This window comes from Agelaius tricolor, unplaced genomic scaffold (assembly GCF_023055355.1).
Source record: "Agelaius tricolor isolate 1412-34295 unplaced genomic scaffold, bAgeTri1.0.p SCAF_25, whole genome shotgun sequence".
NCBI lineage: Eukaryota > Metazoa > Chordata > Aves > Passeriformes > Icteridae > Agelaius > Agelaius tricolor.
Genome location: NW_027269285.1, coordinates 3,867,238 through 3,885,281, shown reverse-complemented (window position 1 = coordinate 3,885,281; position 18,044 = coordinate 3,867,238). Strand labels below are relative to the sequence as shown.

Below are 18,044 nucleotides of genomic sequence, written 5' to 3'. Positions count from 1 at the left end.
TGGCTCCGTGTCAGAGCCACCAGGGAGTACAAGAACTGTTTGCTTGCCTTCACTCAAGTGACAACACAAAGTGGAGACTCTGCATGAGACCCCAAATGTGTCCCTGGAGAATCATCTGCTCCATCCCCCTGCCCAAAGGAGGATCAGCTCCACCAGTGCCATTTCTGACATTTCTGTACCCATTTCTGCACCAGGTCTGTGATGGAGGCACCACACCCTCATTGCAGCTCACCAACATCTTCCCATTCCAGCAGCTCCATGCACCTCTTTAAAAAAAGAAACCAGAACTGTCCCAGTCACTTTAGAAAGTGTTTATTCAAAAGCTTCATAGCACCATCTTGTTTTTTAAAACAACCAAATAAAATGCAGCAATTAAAACGTTGGTTTTTCTGTTGAGCATGACACTAACTCCACCTGTGAACATATTTATGGTTGCTCTTGCTAAAATAACTGAAAAATAGCGCTCCTGTGCACACAGACATAGCACTGGCCCCTGGGGGGGTTATCCAGTCCCAGCTCAATAATGGAAGAATAAAACCAAGTGGAACTGGATTCCTCAAGGAAACCATTCCCCTTCCCCAGTTCTGCTGGAAGAGAAAGTTTTCTAAAGGTCATTTTTAGCAGTTTCAATTCATACATCCCCTCCAAAACTTCAGCAAAACTAAAACTGTAAATATATAAAATATTTTTGGGGAGTTTTTCTAGGACAAGCCAGACCATAATTGGTTAATTATCTCAATATGTTTGCTCTAACAATCACCTAACTATTAATTCTAAAGGGCCTTTAATGCCCATTTTTCCTAGGGAAAACATCAGTCAAGGTAATTTTACTACATTACTACGCTGATTCGCATTAAAAATTTAAGGTAAAATCAAACTGCCATTGACAGCACTTATCATCTGCTTTCATTGTGAGGTTTTTTTCCTTTTCCCTTGTGAGTTTTGGAGCAGCCTGTCTGAGAGCTGGGATCAGTGAAGCGCTATTTCCCAAGGATCCTTAACTTACATTTCAGGAATAGGGACCAGGCCGAGGGCTCGGTCTCGTTATTGTTTGGCTATGGCTTCCGACCAGTGGAATTCTCTATTGCAGCTACTTCTGATGGCCATGGGGAGGCAAATGCTCCCTGCTTCACTTGGCCAAAGCCCCCATGGGGTCCCAGGCTGGCAGCACGATGGGCTCCTGCTGCATCACGGCCAGGATCTCCTCGGGCACGTGCTTCTTGTCCACCACCACCTCGTACACGTACTCGGAGAACCAGTCATCGGTCATGATCAGGTAACCTGGGGGGAAAACAGCATCACAGCTCAGAGCCACTGCAGGAAAGCAGCCACAGACAAGCCTCACCTCTGAGTGATGCATTAAACAGGGCCTGGTCATGCTGGTTATCTCTCAAAACACAGCAAAAAATATCTCGAGGAAGTTAACATACAGGATGTACTTTGTGTGCACCCAAAGGTCAGGCAAGAAGCCCACCAGGAAAAACAAGAGCCAGAACATCCATAATTTATGTTTGCTCTGTTAAAATGGGCATTGAGAATACTCAAGGGAATTACAAAGCTTTAAGACAGAATGTAACATTATTTGACTCTATTTGAGGCTTTAGAATTTTTCAGGTGAATATCAACCTGTTCCAAGAAAACTTTCTTGGTTTAGTTTTTGCAGTAAGAGGCAGCCACTGCTTTTCTCAAAGCCATTTAAATCACACTAAGGCTGAAGCAAATCCTAATTGTCTCCCTTAATATGAAAATGACAGTGAGCACCCTTGAACTGGGAGTGAAGGAAGTCACTTCAGAGGTTTTCGCAGAGAGCTACCACTGGAAACAAGCTATTCCAGGTGAAATGGGAATAAGAGTGGCTGTGAGAAAGGAAGCATTTAGGAGAGAGATGAGAAGGCTTTATGTAATAAAGTTTCTCGTGTCCTTATATTGTATCATCACACAATCAAATGAAACAAGAAAATGTCCAAAGAATATGGACAATAAATGCATCTATCTCCACCATCTTGTTTCTAAAGCAAGAGATCAGATAATCCCATAAATTAAAACCCCTATCAACTGTAACCCGAGCTAGAAGCCATTTTGGAAACACTGCCAAAGGGAGCTGCCTTGATTATCCTCTCTTCAGGATATGAGTTCTTGGGACACACAAAAACCTCTCACTCCCAAGAGCCAACAAGTAATTGCACCCTGAGAGGATTAATGAACTCTGCCTCTGACATCCTGTCCCTCGGAGCCGATTGGGATCGCGGCGTCTGAGCCGGAGGAAGCGCCGAGCACGACTGCAGAACATGCAAATAACTCAGCTTTGGGGAGGCCTGGGCAGTGCAGACCCACACACACCCCCTACACACACCTGGGAGCCCCCTGAAACTCCCCAAAGGGCCTTGGAGCTGTAACTCCTGCCCAGGGAGAGGAAACGAACAGTGCCTCTGTCCCAGGGCACTCTGGGATGAGATGCACACACAGACACAGGGTGCCTCCAGTTAAATCCTTGAAATGCCTTCCTGCAGGACAGCAACAGCCAATACAAGACATGAAAAGCCCAAAGGCTGCTGACTTCTAGCTGGAGATGCATCCTAAAAAAGCTCTTTTCATGCCAAAACAAGCAGATGGACCCCTCTCCACAGTGTGATTTAGTACTCTCCTCTTCCTTGCTTTTAAAAAAAGATATCCGATGGGATAAGCTGGGTTCAAAGTTAGGTAATAACATCCTGTGTGTCTCCAGAACAAAGGGCTACTCAGAATAATTAAACTTGCCTGTGTGGCTGAAAAACAGCCAGTAAAATAAGAAGGAAATATTTGATTGGGAAGTGACTTTTTTACCTCAGAAAACAAGCAATGTTTGTCAGCAGCTGTGCTCATTCCTTGAGGAAGAACACACAGGGCTCCAGAAACACTTATACAACAGATAAATGTAATTACTAAATATTTAGGAGAGGCAAAGCTGGGCTGGGTCACAGGGGTTCCCTTTCTCCAGGACAAGCAGTACCACAAGATTTCAGTTCTGCCCACTCTGGAGTGTGAACATATAACTGACTCCATCCCATCATTCCCAAACCAGGAGTCCCAATCTTTCCAGTCTTGCACCATTCCTGTCAGGGGAAACAGGTGGCACCTGGCACCCTGGACTGTACTTGGGAAAACAGGGAACCCCACATGAAAAAAGCCTGCTCTTTCCTCACAAAAAAGTAATTTCTTTGCTCATTGTTTAATGGCTCCAGTGCAGTCCCTGGTGCTCTGCTGCAGGCTGGACCCTTGGGCACCCTGTCCAGGAAATCCTGGGAGCTGGGGCTCACTCCCATCCCCACACCCAGCTGGGCCCCAGCTGGGATGTGCCAAGTTTAGCATCATTCTTGGCTGACTCCTCACTGATGTGGACTCTGGTTTCTGGTGCTGGACTTACCCAAGCACAGCTTCCCAATTCCTTAACAAGGCAGATAAGATAAAAATCTTAACTCTTACCACAGTGAGACACAGACTCAGTGGCACTGCAAGACAGCTCAGGCAAACTCTGAGTCCTCACCCTCCTACACAGCTACTACTGGACACTGCAGAGTGGAAAATCAGGGCAGGAAGGAGAAGAAACCCCATCAAGTTGAGTCACAGTCCCTGAAGGGATTCAAATACTGTGTAGATGTGACATTTGGGAACCATGGTTCAGTGGGGACTTGGCAGTGCTGGGTGAACAGTTGGACTCTTTTGGACCTTAAAAGGGTTTTTCCACATCCTAAATGGTTCTGTGACTCTCAGTTACCTCTCCCAGGGTTTGGGAAGCAGCCCTGGAGGACCTGTCCCATTGCCTTTTGCTCCAGGGCAGCTCATTTGGTCATACCCAAGAAAATCATTCAGGGATTCAGCTCCCTGGAACAAAAGCAGTCTGAAATAGAGGCAAGCTTCCTAATTCTGATGGGATTTTCTGTCAAGGCTCTTTTCCAGGGAACTCCCAGAGCAAAACAAAGCACAGTCAGGGAGCAAGACTTTCCAGAGAGCAGGGTGTCCCCTGGTACATAAGGCACATAAGGGGCAGTGACTCACCCTGCAAAGTCACACAGATGCCATGGGGACAAGATAGGGCAGGGTTATTCAAGTCACTCTGGGCTCCTATTTTATTTGTTTTATTTCAAAGGAACAACCAGCTCCTCTTCCACAGCTCTAGACCTCATCATTCTTGAGAGGTGAGTGTGGGTTTGGATGCTGCAGCACAGAAGTGCCACAGCTCAGTCCCAGCCCAGCAGGCACCACCTGCAGCAGTGTCAGGGTTCAGCTGCTGCCCTGAGCCATTGATGTTAATTAATCCAACATTGCAAAGAACATTTCACTGCTGTCATCTTGCTGAGCCTTGAAGGCTGGACATCAACAGTTTCATTGTTTTGTCAAGTCTGAAGATTTTTATTGGAATACTTTGCTGTGAATGGATACAGTTAACTCAGAACAGAAACTACTGCAAGACCAAGAGGGCACAAAATAAATTAAGACACTTCCTAGAATATTCTGTGTTTTCCTCTGAGTTGTTCATGTTATTGAAAAGCTTATAAATAAGACCACATTCTAAAACAGAGTTCTCCAAAAATAATCTATTCCCAGAAGAAAGCCAAGACATCCTGGGAAAGTTCTGCCACACCAAATCTTACAAGCACAACATTTGGGATTAATGTGCAGCAGAAACAGTCACTTAGAAACAGTGACAGGCCAGCAGTGACTTATTCCTGGGGACACAGAGTCTGGCCTGGCACACTCACCACTGAGGCTGTGCCATGGCTGAGCCCACATCTGGCCTGTCTCACTCAGGAGATAATAAAAACCATGGAGTTCCCCTCCACTCCACGTAGGAAGAGCTGCCTCATTGTCCTTGCCACATCCTGATTTCCAAACATTCAGCTTTCTGCTCTCATGACTATAAATTACCTTTATTGCCACGGTCTTCACCCCAGGAGTTTTCCACTCTCCATTTTTCAAATGCATCTTCTTGCCCATCCTGTGCCAAAACAAGCCCATGACAGTCAGTGGTGAAGGAGAGGCCACACCTGAGCAGGCAACCCCTTCCAAACCCAGCACCAGGAACACACAGAGCTCCACTCCTCAGAGTCCCAATGGTTTCTTGCTAATGGCTACAGAAATGCCATTTTATAAAATACTCATCTACCTACTTAGATAAAATGTGGGGAAGAAGAGTCTGCAATCAATATTTATTTCATCAGGCAGCTGAAATGTAACTAAATTCTAGTTTGGACTTAACTGACTCAGAGAATTTCAGCTGCTGTCCCTGTCCCCCATCAGAGAGTGAGGGAAATTAAACAGGATGCACAACTTGCCTGAACTGGGAATCAGAGGAAAGGAAGAAGGAACTGTCAGAATTCAGAACAGCATTGGGAAGAGCAAATGCAAACCCTTGAAGAATCCAGCTGAAGGTCACAGCTCCAAGTCTGGTGCTGTGCAATTAAAATATTTTAATACAAAAGACTAGCCTGAAAAACACCCCATAAATCCATTTTTAATATTGAATGGATTATTGTTGTAATGCTTCTATTCTCCCTTGAGAAGGGAGAACAGTCCTTAAGATGGGACACTTGAGAGCTCCCAGACCAAGGATGTCAACTCTGGATGCTCTCAGAAATTGGGAAGAGCACATTCATGTACAGTAACTTTTTAACCAAAAGGTGCATTTAATTCACATCAATTCTTGATGTTGTAAAATTTTAATATGATTTTTTTTTTAAGTCTTCAAAGCCTTTTTTTATAAAAAGTAAGTAAATCCAAAATATTACATTTTACAACACAGATTCTCAAAGCTCCTTCAGGTTAAGGTTTTTAGGTACCAACTACAAAGTTTTCCTTGTTTTTCAGTTCAATATTTACAGAGGTGTTTGTGCAATCTGATACACGGTGGAAACATTAAGAGCTCAGAATGCAGAAAACAGGAAAAAAATTGAGCTGTAAAAAGTAAATTGGAACATTCTTATGACTCAGCAGTTCCATCTCAAGTCTCAAAACTCCACAGCTCAGGCAAACTCGTTCAGTGCTGTGCAAGCTGCAATTTCTCAAGCCAAGGTCAAGCTGGACAGGAAGAGATCACTTCAAAGAAACTTTAATAATGACAGCTTCTGGAAATAAATGGAAACATCAACTTTGCAGATAACCTCAAGTTGTAAGTTTTTGAATGCTTCTTTTTACTTCATTATGTGCTTTGTTATGGTGCCAGGAGCAGATCTAGCTGTGGATTCATCTCAGCTCTGCTGTTTGCCACAGAGCTATGCTGGACACCATTTCCCTTCCCTAATTAGAGGTCAGAGATCACATGCCAGGGAGCTGCAGGAGATTAACCCTGCTGCAAAATGCCTCCTGCCAGCATTTTAACAGGAGCTTCAGGCTCTAAACCAGACTGGACTAACCATGCAGTGGTTGTTCAATCCAAGTTTGTGGGTAAAAGGAAAAAAGTCCTTTGATATGCCTAAAATTCTTCCCTCCTTGTTAAATATTTATAGTTCTGAATACTCAGACACAAACAACACAAAGGGAATAAACAACCAGCCTTGTGCACCAGGGGGTTGTGGCACACTCTGAGTGAGCCCAGGACACAAAGAAGCTCCCAGGATATTCCAACACATCCCTGCCAGCACCACAACTCCAGGAGGGAGACTCTACCTTCTCAGTGACGGCTGTCAGGACCATGGCATGGGTCATCAGGGACTCTCCAAAGATCAATCGTTCGGCTTTGTTCATATTCTTGATGGAGACACCAAACACCAGCTCATGATTAAATCTACAGAAAGACAAATAAACCACATGAGAAAGGATGCAGGGGGAGTTCTGACTAAGTCAGGGAATCAGGAGACTGTCCTGTGCCAGGATCATATGAGTTCAACCAATTTTAATGTCAGAATAAATGCAGAACCTGATCCCTTTAGGAGTTTTCTCACCATATATTAGACATTTAAATAAGTAAGAATATTTACAGCTACTCATAGTGCATCTTAAGAGGATTCAGATTTAACTAACAAGTAAAAAAAAATCTTCTGCTGCTGAATTACTTAAACATACTCTTTTGGGGTTTATAATCCAAAGTATGTAGAAAGAACTAAAGCACTGTTCATGTCCTCACTGAGGATCCCAAATGACAGCCTGGTTTGATTCTCTACTCACATATTCAGGTCATTGATTCCCAGCTTGCCATAGAAGTGCTTTGCCACATCACAGCCAAACCACACAGCCTGCAAAGAGAAGGAAGGGTCATGCCTGGGCCAAATCCCAGGAGCTTTACATGGCATGGGCTGCACTGTGCCACCCACAAAGAGAAACCAAACCCACCTCGCCATCCTTAATAGATGCTGCAGCCAATTTCTTCAGGACCTCCACAGGCTGGTTGTTGTAGAGAGTTTTCCTCCCTCCAGCCATGTTGCCCAGGTACTCCACTGTGTAGAGCCTGTTGTAGGGGTTCTGGGGTCGAGGATCATTCACTAGACAAATCTGCCAAAAAAACAAGATGTCATAAAATAAGATGCAACATAAGTGAAATCCTTGAAGATTGAACCTAGAAGGGTTTCAGGGAATGGCTTTTGTCCCAGCCAGCTGTCTGCCCCATTAGCAAACAAGCCACTTGGCTGAAATAAGAGGTTTCTTAAGGTTGTGTTTGTTGGGTTTTTTGCTTTGTTTCACAAGTTCACCTCGTAACTGTGGCAGAGCAGCTCTGTGTGTTATTCCTTCTCTAATGTCTGCCTTATGACCTATTACAACTGATTAGATCACTGCATATTTTATCATTACAAAACCCTTGTGGACTGCAACACAAGATCCCAGATAATTGAGGGGTAGAGCACAAACAGCACAACAGGGAGAATAAACACACTGACTTGGGCAAGCTGTGCCCATCCCAGGTGCTGCAGACACCGGCAACAGTGGAAAATAAATGGCTTAGCAGCAAAATAAAGAAGGCCTTGGAAAGTTTTCAGCATGCCCAACCTTGTCCTCCATGTTGAAGTAAGGCTTCACATGCTCGTTGTAGAACTGCACCGGGGTCATGGGGCCGTACTTGTGGTAGTTCTTCTCCTTGTCCCGGAACTCCCAGCAGAAAGTCTCCGGAGGGCTGCCCAGGCAAGTGCTCACTATTCTGAATACCTGCCCAGAGAAGCAAACAGCTGTGAGCCTGCTGGGACATGCAGCTGTGCCTCTCCTACCACAGCAATGCCACTGGAGCAGGGATTACTCCATGTGAGAACCAGCTGGAGAAATGGGATCTTAACGGTCACTTCTGAACACACACACACACACATCAATTATCTGCATTCAGCTCCTGAAATCTTGGTGTTTCAGCAGTTCAAAACCAATCTGAAAGGCCTCAGGAAAATCAACAGAGCTTTCTCCACCCTCACATTCCATGTTCTCAGGTAAACCACCAGGCAAAACAGAAGCTTACTGATTCCAGGTTATCCTAGGAATGCAGCAGCCCAAAGCAAAAACAGGACACTTCCCAGCCTTGTTACAACATTTCATCAGTAATTCTGAAGCTCCTCCAACACTGCCAGAGAAACTTTATCAAATTTATTCTCTGAAGGCTTAAGAACAGCATCACTGTTCCACCAGGTAGTTTGCCCCATGCAGAGACAAACCAGACCTTTTAACGTGGGCATTTTATCCCAGTGTTTCCCCTGTACTATTTTATTTCCTATTGTAATGGTCATTTGGATTTCAAAGATGGACCTTTGCTTATTTTCAAAACCCCAGAATAATCTCCTCATCTCTTTTAATACATTTAACATCTGTTTAGGGCTGAGCTGGCAGGTTATGCAATTTAATTCCATCTCCCTGCCTGCTGCCTGTGACATCCTTTGCAGCTGACAGCTATCTTTGGATTTTTAGCACAAAAAGTTGACCAGATTTCAAGTCATCAGCCTCCCTGTACATCAGAATATAAAGCTGCACTTCAGAACCACTACTGTACTTTCTCACAGGGCTTATCAGAAAATGTGCCAACACTGGCAGTGTAACCACAGGAGTGTCTTTAAAGATACAGAGCAGGACCTGCCACAGGTACTCTGGGGACAGAGAATTTAATCACAGTTAAACAGGTTTGAATCTGTTTTATTTCAGCTGACACTGATCTTCAGCTCTGTCCATGTCCTGAGGACAAGCCTCTTCCTTGCAAGGAACCATCAAGTTATTTAGAATAAGAGGAGAGGGAATCAAATCTCAGCTGCACCTTCTGCACTGGGATCCAGCTCCTGTGGTCTGTGCCAGCCTTCCCAGCCTGGCAGTCTTCACACTTACACAGCAGAATAGACACAATACCTTTCCCAAAGCTGATTTAACTCTTTCTGGAGCTGATCCATAGGAACTGGCTGTATGTTAATGTGCTCTTTGTGCTGGCAGCAAAAGGAGTGCAATGGTCCTGCTAAATAAAGGTGTTCTTGCTCCGAGCAATTTAAGAAAACAAGTGAAAAGATAATTACAGTTGAAACAAGGGTGTGGGCATAAGGCTCCTACTGCAGGAACTCACACATTTCTCAGTAAATATGGTAAAGAGCAAATATAAACCCCTGAACTACTATAAATATTTAATTTTGCACAGACTGCACAAAAGGTACCATTTGCTGTGGCTACACCCACATTACCTCAGATAACTGCAAGCACTGAGAGATGAGGCCATGAACACAAAATAAGCAGAAAAATGCCTAAAAGGAGAGCAGCAACCAAGCCAGAGGGAAGGAGAATGATGGAGACAGAAGTCTCCAGTGAACAGAGGCATGGAGCCTGGAATGGCCTCCCTCAATTGTTTTGCTACCACACCCAACACAGGCCCTCTCTTCATATCTCACAAGTTTCCTCTACCAATAAATAAAACAAGCATATTTAAACTAAAAGGTGACTTACATTGCCCTAGTGACAACTAGAAGCAAGATAAGGCAAGGATAGAATGGCCTGTGCTAAACCCCAAAACAAATGAGGAAGGGAAAAGGAGGACACTCCTGATAAGGAAGAGTCTACAACGAGAACAGCAAAGGAAGAAAAATTCTGTTGCATGAACTGCACTGATTTCAGCTTCTGACCCACTGTGCACTGGTTTGATAAGAATGTTTATACAGTTCTGGAGTGAATATTTAATCCCATGTTCCACAACAATTGCCCCATTTCAGCTGGAGTGCTGCTGCTCCCAGCAGGAGCAAGCCAAGATTTGCTATGCAAATAGAACCTCCCAGAACAAAACCAAGCTCTGCTTTGCCACACAAATACAGAGGCAACACCACTCATGCACATCCAAACACATGCAAACCACCTTTCCTACTGCAGGAGGAAAGGCTGTGTTAACCTCAGAGAATGAAGCACAACCATTTACAGAACAGACAAACTGCAATCAGTGAAGAACCTTTCATGTCAGTTCCAGCACCTCTTGTCAGAAGGCAAGAAGCTCTAAATAAATGAGGAAACATTTAGCAGTGAACTGTGTGTGCCTGCCTTAAGAATGACCATCTCTAGGAAGCCTTTGGTGTTTGCTGCAGAATCCCCAAGGGCTTTTGGACACACACTGCATGTAAATTACATTAATTCACCTTTGAACTAAGTGCAAATTTGCAACATTCTGGGGTAGGCTCAAAGCACAGCATTCTTAAGGCATGAACTTCACAACAGTTTTGATGAAACCCAAGGAACACAAATCACTTTTCTTCTTTTACCCTGACCTTAAAATTAGATAAAAAGAAGCTACAGAATTTTACATGAAGTGCAAAGATGAATTTTCAAAACCTATAACAACACATTACTATGGAACTAAAACTCTACAGAGATAGCCCAAGGTAGGTTCTGCCTAACAGTGATGTTCAGTGGATTGCAGAAAAAGCTAACACACAACACAAAAACATTTGATTTCTTGACTCATCTAAGGACATACAAATGCCAAGTGACCCAGTGGTTAAATGTATGTCTGAGAAAAAAATTAAATACATTCTTTTTTTAAGAGCATGTACTCGGTCACACTAAAACAGCCCCAAGTTTAAGTTATTTTTGGCAGTTTAAGAATCAAGTATGAGCAGCACAGAATGAGAAAAATGATGTGGGTTTGTGTGAGCAGGAGGAGGTTCAGGGAGTGCAGACACACTGACAGTGATGGAGTCAGCTCACAGCCAAAGCCCTGCTGCAGTTCATTGCTCTGCTGCCCCCAGGACGAGCCCTCAGCTGGGCTCAGCCCTGTGCAGGCGCCTCCCTTCTGTGGTTCTTTTCTGCTCTCTTGTGGGGAATCCTTGCACAACACTTGTGCTACAAGATTTGCATTCAAAGCCATCAGAATGCAAATTTCAACCTTTCCTGTTGTTTCTAAGAGCCAGACAGGCCAACCTTTTGATCTCCCAAGGGACAAAATGCTGCTTTTCCTACAGCAAGGGGCAAATGTCTGTAAAATATCATCATTCTAAAACCTATGGATTCAAAATATTTGTCTGGAAGGATTAGAAAAACTCAGGATGAAGTAAGCAACAAGCCACTGCAAAACAAATTCACTTGAACAGCTCCAAAACCATTTTGTTAAGCAACAAGAGGCACTTGTTTTGGCTGATCCAACAGCCACACAATGAAAGTAAGGAATCTGCTCCATTCCAGCTCTGTGACCCAAGATTCATGTCACACCACTTTATTTACCTCTTCTATCATCATGTCCATGGCAGCACAAAGTTCTCCTTTGCTTCCTCCACTCTCCACCATATTTCTTAGCCTCAAACAGTATTCTCTCATCTGTTTAAAGAGAAAGTCACTTTGTTATAAAGGGTATGAAAGGTGCCACCTGATCATTTTCAGGACTTCCCATCTGCTTGTTTCCAACACCTATTTTACTCTTCATAACATGTTTTCATAATGAAAATACCTTCAGAAGCTTCATTAGAGATTGAGTCATTAAAAAAAATAACAAGATAATTGAATGCTGCTGAAGTAAAATACAACCAAAAAATGAACAAATAGTCACAATTCAATTACCATTTCCAACCACTGATGTGAGGCTTGCAGCCATTAAGCTCTTAAAGCTTGATTTCCCTCAGTCCCACAAGTGATGCCACAACATCCACACACACCAGCACGTCCGTGACTCACAGAACACACTTTCCTCACACTGTCACATTTATTTTGCAATTCCAATGCATAATTGATCTCTTGGCTGATAAAAAGAAGGGGCATTTCCCCACTGCATGCACAGCTGCAGTCAGAGCAGCACAAGCTTCCCATTAGTGTCACCATCCATAAGGCCAGGAATGGTGATGGGGCTCCCTCGGGACCAGCTGCTTTGCCATGCTCAGGATTAGAACAACATTAACAACACTGAAAATGTCCAAGCTCATTCCACCAGGTATTTTGCATTTTTTATGTGGATTTCAGCAGGCAGTTTTCCCTGAGCATGCAGCATATGAACTGGAAAAAATGCAGCAAACTGTAAAAAATGTTTTAATTGCCTTTTTCATCCAGCTACCTACACCAGCCTCTTCCCAGGCTAATTCATTTCTGCAGATCAGGGAGTCAGTTAACACCTTCCTTCAGACAAAGCTGTGCACTTCTATACTGAAAGCTGATTCTTAACATGCAGTGTTTTTAAAATACATTTATTTTCCTCCATCTTTTTCACCACATTTGGCAGTCATCTCTAGAAACCTTGGCACACAGGGAGATGAGATACTGAAAGGGTGGGAAAGAGACACTTAAGACACCATGTGCTGGCTTTGCAGAAACAGATTTTAGCAGCCACATGTCAAGAAATCTTTGGAAATCTGAGGATTAGGAATAACTGCTACTAAAACCACAAAAGGTACTTTCAAGCTACTAAAGCCTGACCATGGACCTCTTCCATGATCTCACCTTCCTGCTCCATGTTTCAAGATTAACATCAGACTTTGCTGAGACTTTAGGCTGCTTGTAAATAAATTTAAGTTGCTGAATGCACTTAACACTTTGGCCAGTAAGGATCAGGTGGTTAGGAACATTTGGAGCAGGTTCATTCCCATCCCCTCCCCTAAATTTTATCATCTAAATCAGTTTTACCTTATGATTCAAGATCTCATTCATCCTTCTGGTAGCCTCTGTGGTGTGAGACTCTGGGAAGTATTTCTTGGGGACAACACCATACTTCTCTAAAAGAAATAAAACTACAGGTTAACAATAGGCTTTTTCACACAGTAGATGCTCCTACTGTTCATACCTATATGAATGATAAAGAGAGTTTGGGTTTGTGCAGAGATTATAACAGAAAGGCTCTTATTTAAAGGTTACAAGTACCCAAAGTTTACTTATTAATTTGTGACTGAATTTTGACCTCTGAGATGCATTCCACAGGGATCCCAGTAAGTGGAATCCCTGAACTACTCAGTATTATTTAACTCAACAGTTAAAAGTTCTGAATTAATTAGTGCTTTAAAGTCCTTTTCACCAGGAAAAAAAAAAAAACCTTGATTACTTTAAAATTAATCTCCTGAAATACCTTCTAAAGAACTGGGCCTCCTGTGAATCACTCCATGTAAATTATCTAAGGTTAAAACTGACTTCCCAGGGTCCTTTCCTGCTCAACATTTATAAAACACCAGCAGCAGCTCATGGCTTCCTACCTTAGGGTGCCACTCACAGATCTCACCATGCAAGGCTCTGGATGTAACAGCAGCAGCCAAAATCTCTGCCCTGATTAAGTATTTATAGCAATGGGAAGAGGAAAAAAGGAACCTCCAGGCTTCAAAGAAACAAATTCCTTTTGTGATTCTAAATTTGTATTATTGCCTTGTTGATTTACAAAGGTGTCACATTGTTTCACAACACAAATGAGAGCAAGTGCTGGTGTAATTAAGTATCTCCAGCAGCGTGGGATCCGTTCCTCCCGGAGCTCTGTAAGACCAGCAGTGCCACATTCCACATCCATTCCTTCTCACTGATCTTTACACCAACTTCAGGCTGCAATTCCAAGTAGTTTTGCTTTGTAAACACACCCTGGTCCAGCAGTGGCTTTTCCCTTACCATGTGCTCTAAAAACTGTACATAGCTATAAATAAATGAGGTTGAGTTGATGACTGGACGAAAAGGGGATTGAACCCTGTTATTAAACTGAAAGTCAGGGCTATCTAAATATTTGTTGATCATCTGAGTTTTTATCATCAACAGGATTATGCAAAAGTGATGCCAGACAAGATTTCAGCCCAATATTTACAATCTGGCCCCAAAAAAGTCTTTGATTAAAAAAAATACAGTGGTTAATGGCATCATGTGCCTTAGCCAATTCCCAGGTCTCAAGCTCAATTTTTTATTCTATTCCATTCCCCATTTCTCAAAGCAGGCTGCAGTTTCAGGAAGGGCTCCCTGTGAGCAGTTCTCTCACCAATAATGTTGACCAGCATATCCCACTGTCCACCATCATTGGTGGGGTTGGAGAGCAGGAACTGCACCAGTCTTCCTTCCACTGGCTCCTTCTTCTGAGCTGTTTCCACAAAGGCATTTAAAAAGTAGTAACAACGCTCAACCTGAAACACACAGATGAACAACCCCAACCTTTTTAAGTCTGATATATTATGCATTAACTAATTGCTGAGTATTCAGTTCTTTGCAAGCACAGAATAGATGAAGCAACTTTCTGCTCATCCAATGAAGTCCTCATTTTCCCCTCTAGCATTCCAGGGGCTACCCTATAAAATTCTTTGTTAGAGCAAATATTTAGGAGTGACTTCACACAGAGCTTGAGGATAGGGGAACAGAAAATGGGGAGCAGAAGTTATGCAATGAAGCCTGACCCAAACTAGCACTAGATTTGCTTAATTTCCCTTAGGGGGAGGAGCAGGCACACAGCTCACAAGCACAACTGAAACCTCAGAGCTACAGTCATGTTTCCCCTGAACTACCAACAAGTAACTGCTGAAACATACAGAACTCTTGAAAAAAAAAGACTTCTAATACTCCAAAACATCAGCATCTTGACAACTTTCTTCTCAAGCTGAAAGTCCCACTGTGCTTGACCACCTGCATTCAAAACACATTTTTAAGGAACTTTTGAAGTTTCTCCTCATACATGATAAAACAATGCAGCCTAAAAGAAGCTCTGTCCCAACACTAACACCTGATTGCATAAGCAATCCTACAACAACCTACACGACTGTACCTTATCCCAGAAAAAGAGATAGGACTGGCTGAACTCAAACTCTTCAATGTTGTATTTCTTCATGAAAGGAAGACGCATTGCGTTGAGGCAGGAAAAGATCCAGCATCTCCCTGAGAGATCAAAGGAACAGGAATTAAACTGGAACACCTGTGCTCAGGAGCTGCACAACAATTCCTTTTACCACGAGATTCATGACACAGTTCTGCCTCGAGCCTTTGGCTGGGCTTCTGCAACACCAAAGAGCGCTGAAGGTGTTCTGAAATCTTTAATTGCAAGCACATCTCTCAGTTACACCATGCAGAAGGAAAAGAGGCAAACGCTGCAGGTCTAACGTGTGTTATTAACTCAAGGGGATGCTGCAGGAATTTTGAGACAATGACTTTTCCCAGAAGCCCGGACAAAGGGCTCTGGAGCAGCAGCCGCTCCCAGGAGCACAATCCCAGGAGCGTTAGGAGTCAGCCCGCAAACACCGCCCCCGGCCCCGACCGCCCTCACCGGAGTTCTTCTGGTTGGTGACGGGCTTGCCCTCGGCGGGCACGGCGTGCTGGAACACCTGCACCGTGTCCTGCACCACCTGCCGCTGCAGGCACACCTCCAGCGGGTCGTTGCATGTGGCCACGTTCTGGGCCAGCAGGAACTGCGGCTCGGCCCGCAGCCGCCGAGTGAAGGCCACGGCCTTCTCCGTGCTCAGCCCTGCGGGACAGCGGGGCAGGGTCACCGCCGGGGCACGGGTACCGCACCCGGTAACGCACACACCCCCCCCGCCTCTCCCATCCGCCGCTGATAACGGAGAGGCTCCCGTCCCGTAACAATGGGCACGTTTTCCCTGCCCACAGCCCCGGTAAGGTTCCGGAACGCCTCGCTGCCCCCAGTAATTTCCCTCCCACCCCCCGACTAATTGCTGAGGTGCCCATGAGTCTCCCATCCCCCGGTAAGGGCCGGTAACCCCCTCGCTACCCCGGGAATTTCCATCCCCTGACCCACTGCTAAGGTACCGATGAGCCCCCCCACCCCCGCCCCCATCCCCGCCATGGACAAGATCCCCCGCTCCCCGGTACCCGCCCGCCATCGCTGAGGTACCGCTGTGCCCCCTCCGCCGCACCCGCCCTTCACGGACGGACCCCCCCGGCCCCCCCTCACCGCGGGCGTTCATGGCGGCACCGGCAGCACGATCCCGAGGCGGAAGCGGCTCTTATAGCGCCGGCACCGGAAGCCGGAAGAGGGGCCCGGGGCCGCGGCCGGGGGCGAGGGGGGGAGCGGCGGCGGGAGGGTGGACGGCGAGAGGCGAGGGACACGTTTAGTGCCGGTGGGGCGGCCCCTTACAGAGAACACCTACGCTGGCGCTAGATATTGGTGCCTGGCGGCGATCCCTGGCGGCGATCCCTGATAACGACCCCTCCACGGACCCCTCACAGGGACCCCTCACACAGATGGCTCACACCGGCCCCTCACACGGACCCCTCTCACCCGCTCCTTTTGCCAGCCCCTCACAGCGACCCCTTGCACAGATCGCTCACACTGGCCCCTCACAGGGACCCCTTACACGGACCCCTGACACCCACACAACCCCGGCTCCAGAACCTTCCACGCTTCCTGCAGTCCGTGGCCTCCCCGCCCCACAGAGGGTCAGTGCTGGGGGCTGTTTGTGGCACAAGCTCGTGCCAGTGCCAGGCTCTGCAGGGCTGGTGGCACCCTGGGTGAGTGGCACCCATCTGGAGCACCCCCATCCCGCTGTCCCCAGCTCTGTCCGCACGGTGTCACCCCCTGTGCTGTGGCAGATCAACAGGAGGGTTTGGGACAGCTCTCCACAGCTGGTGGTGTTGAGGCCAAGTGCCGAAGAACATGAGGTGGCACCACTGTGGCACCTTGAGGGACCTCCCTGAGCACTGGTGAGTCAAGGACAGGCTCTGGATCACATTCCAGATCAAGCTGCTGAATTTTCCTCTTGAGGAACTGCCCGCTCCTCTGAGAAGAGTGCTGGTGCTTCACTGTCTCAAATTGATTTACAGCATGCAGTGTTTATTGACAGCATTAGTAATGGACTATTCCAAGGCATGCTGAGGCCTCAACAGCTTGCCAGGACCTTGAGAAAAGTGCTTGAGTGGCACATTTGTTGGGGGAAGAGATGGATGGAGATGTTTTCCACCCATCATGGCGCTGGAGCAATCACACTGGAACTTCACTGTGTGCCATCAAACGCTTGGGGCTGCCCCAGACCCTGGTGAGCCATGGAGATGGGACGTGCAGCAGCAGAGCTGAGTGCCTGGCAGCTTTTGCCCTGGCAAGAGAAGCTGAGATGCCCACAGGATTATTGGGAAGAGGCAGAGAGTTGGTGGCTACCACCCCAAAGTCCTGTGGAATGGCACTGCAGCACAGAAAGCAGCTGTCAGCCCAACACCTCACTTTATTGTGTGCATCAGCATCACAATGCAGTAGAGATTGCTCTGCAGACTGATCCACAATCCACATGCCTGACTGCACATGCATTCCTTGTTGGAATAAACTTGGAGGGAAAGAGCTGGCATCATCTCATGCAGCCCACCCACCTGAAGGGTGCTCCAAGGAAAGGTTCCCAGTGATCAGTTCTAACAGTTCTGACCCTCTAAGCAGCAGCTTAGAATCAACAGATGCAAAGAACCACTTATATTTTGAAAAAAACATATAAACTTTATCCCAAAAAACCAGTTTCAGTGTTTTGTCTCATCATCTCATGCAATGGCTTTGGTGACCACCAGAAATGATGTTTTCTGGGTGTTCTTTACCTGCAGCAAAATGAACAGAAGAAACGAAAAATCACCTCCTAGAAAAAAAGAACCACAAGTAAGTTGAATTCATCAGGGCTGTGTTCAGCTCCAGAAAGCTGCCAGCAGGCTGAGGATATGACATTAGGGATTTTTCCCTTCCAATGGTTACACACAGGGGTAGCCAGAGCCCTGGGATGGCC

At 45.7% G+C, this 18,044-nt stretch overlaps 1 protein-coding gene across 1 annotated transcript; it reads right to left on the bottom strand.

Moving 5' to 3' along the window:
* Window positions 1-296: 296 nt before the first annotated feature.
* Window positions 297-16,392, bottom strand: BLMH (bleomycin hydrolase). The gene is made up of 12 exons (XM_071447715.1): window positions 16,241-16,392; window positions 15,596-15,793; window positions 15,101-15,210; window positions 14,327-14,468; window positions 13,009-13,097; window positions 11,623-11,715; window positions 7,957-8,112; window positions 7,306-7,464; window positions 7,141-7,208; window positions 6,643-6,760; window positions 4,906-4,975; window positions 297-1,281 (listed from the first exon to the last, which is right to left on the bottom strand). Exons 1-12 carry the CDS (start codon window positions 16,251-16,253, stop codon window positions 1,130-1,132), a joined length of 1,368 nt encoding a protein of 455 aa, XP_071303816.1. The 5' UTR covers window positions 16,254-16,392; the 3' UTR covers window positions 297-1,129.
* Between the last annotated feature and the right edge of the window lie 1,652 nt (window positions 16,393-18,044).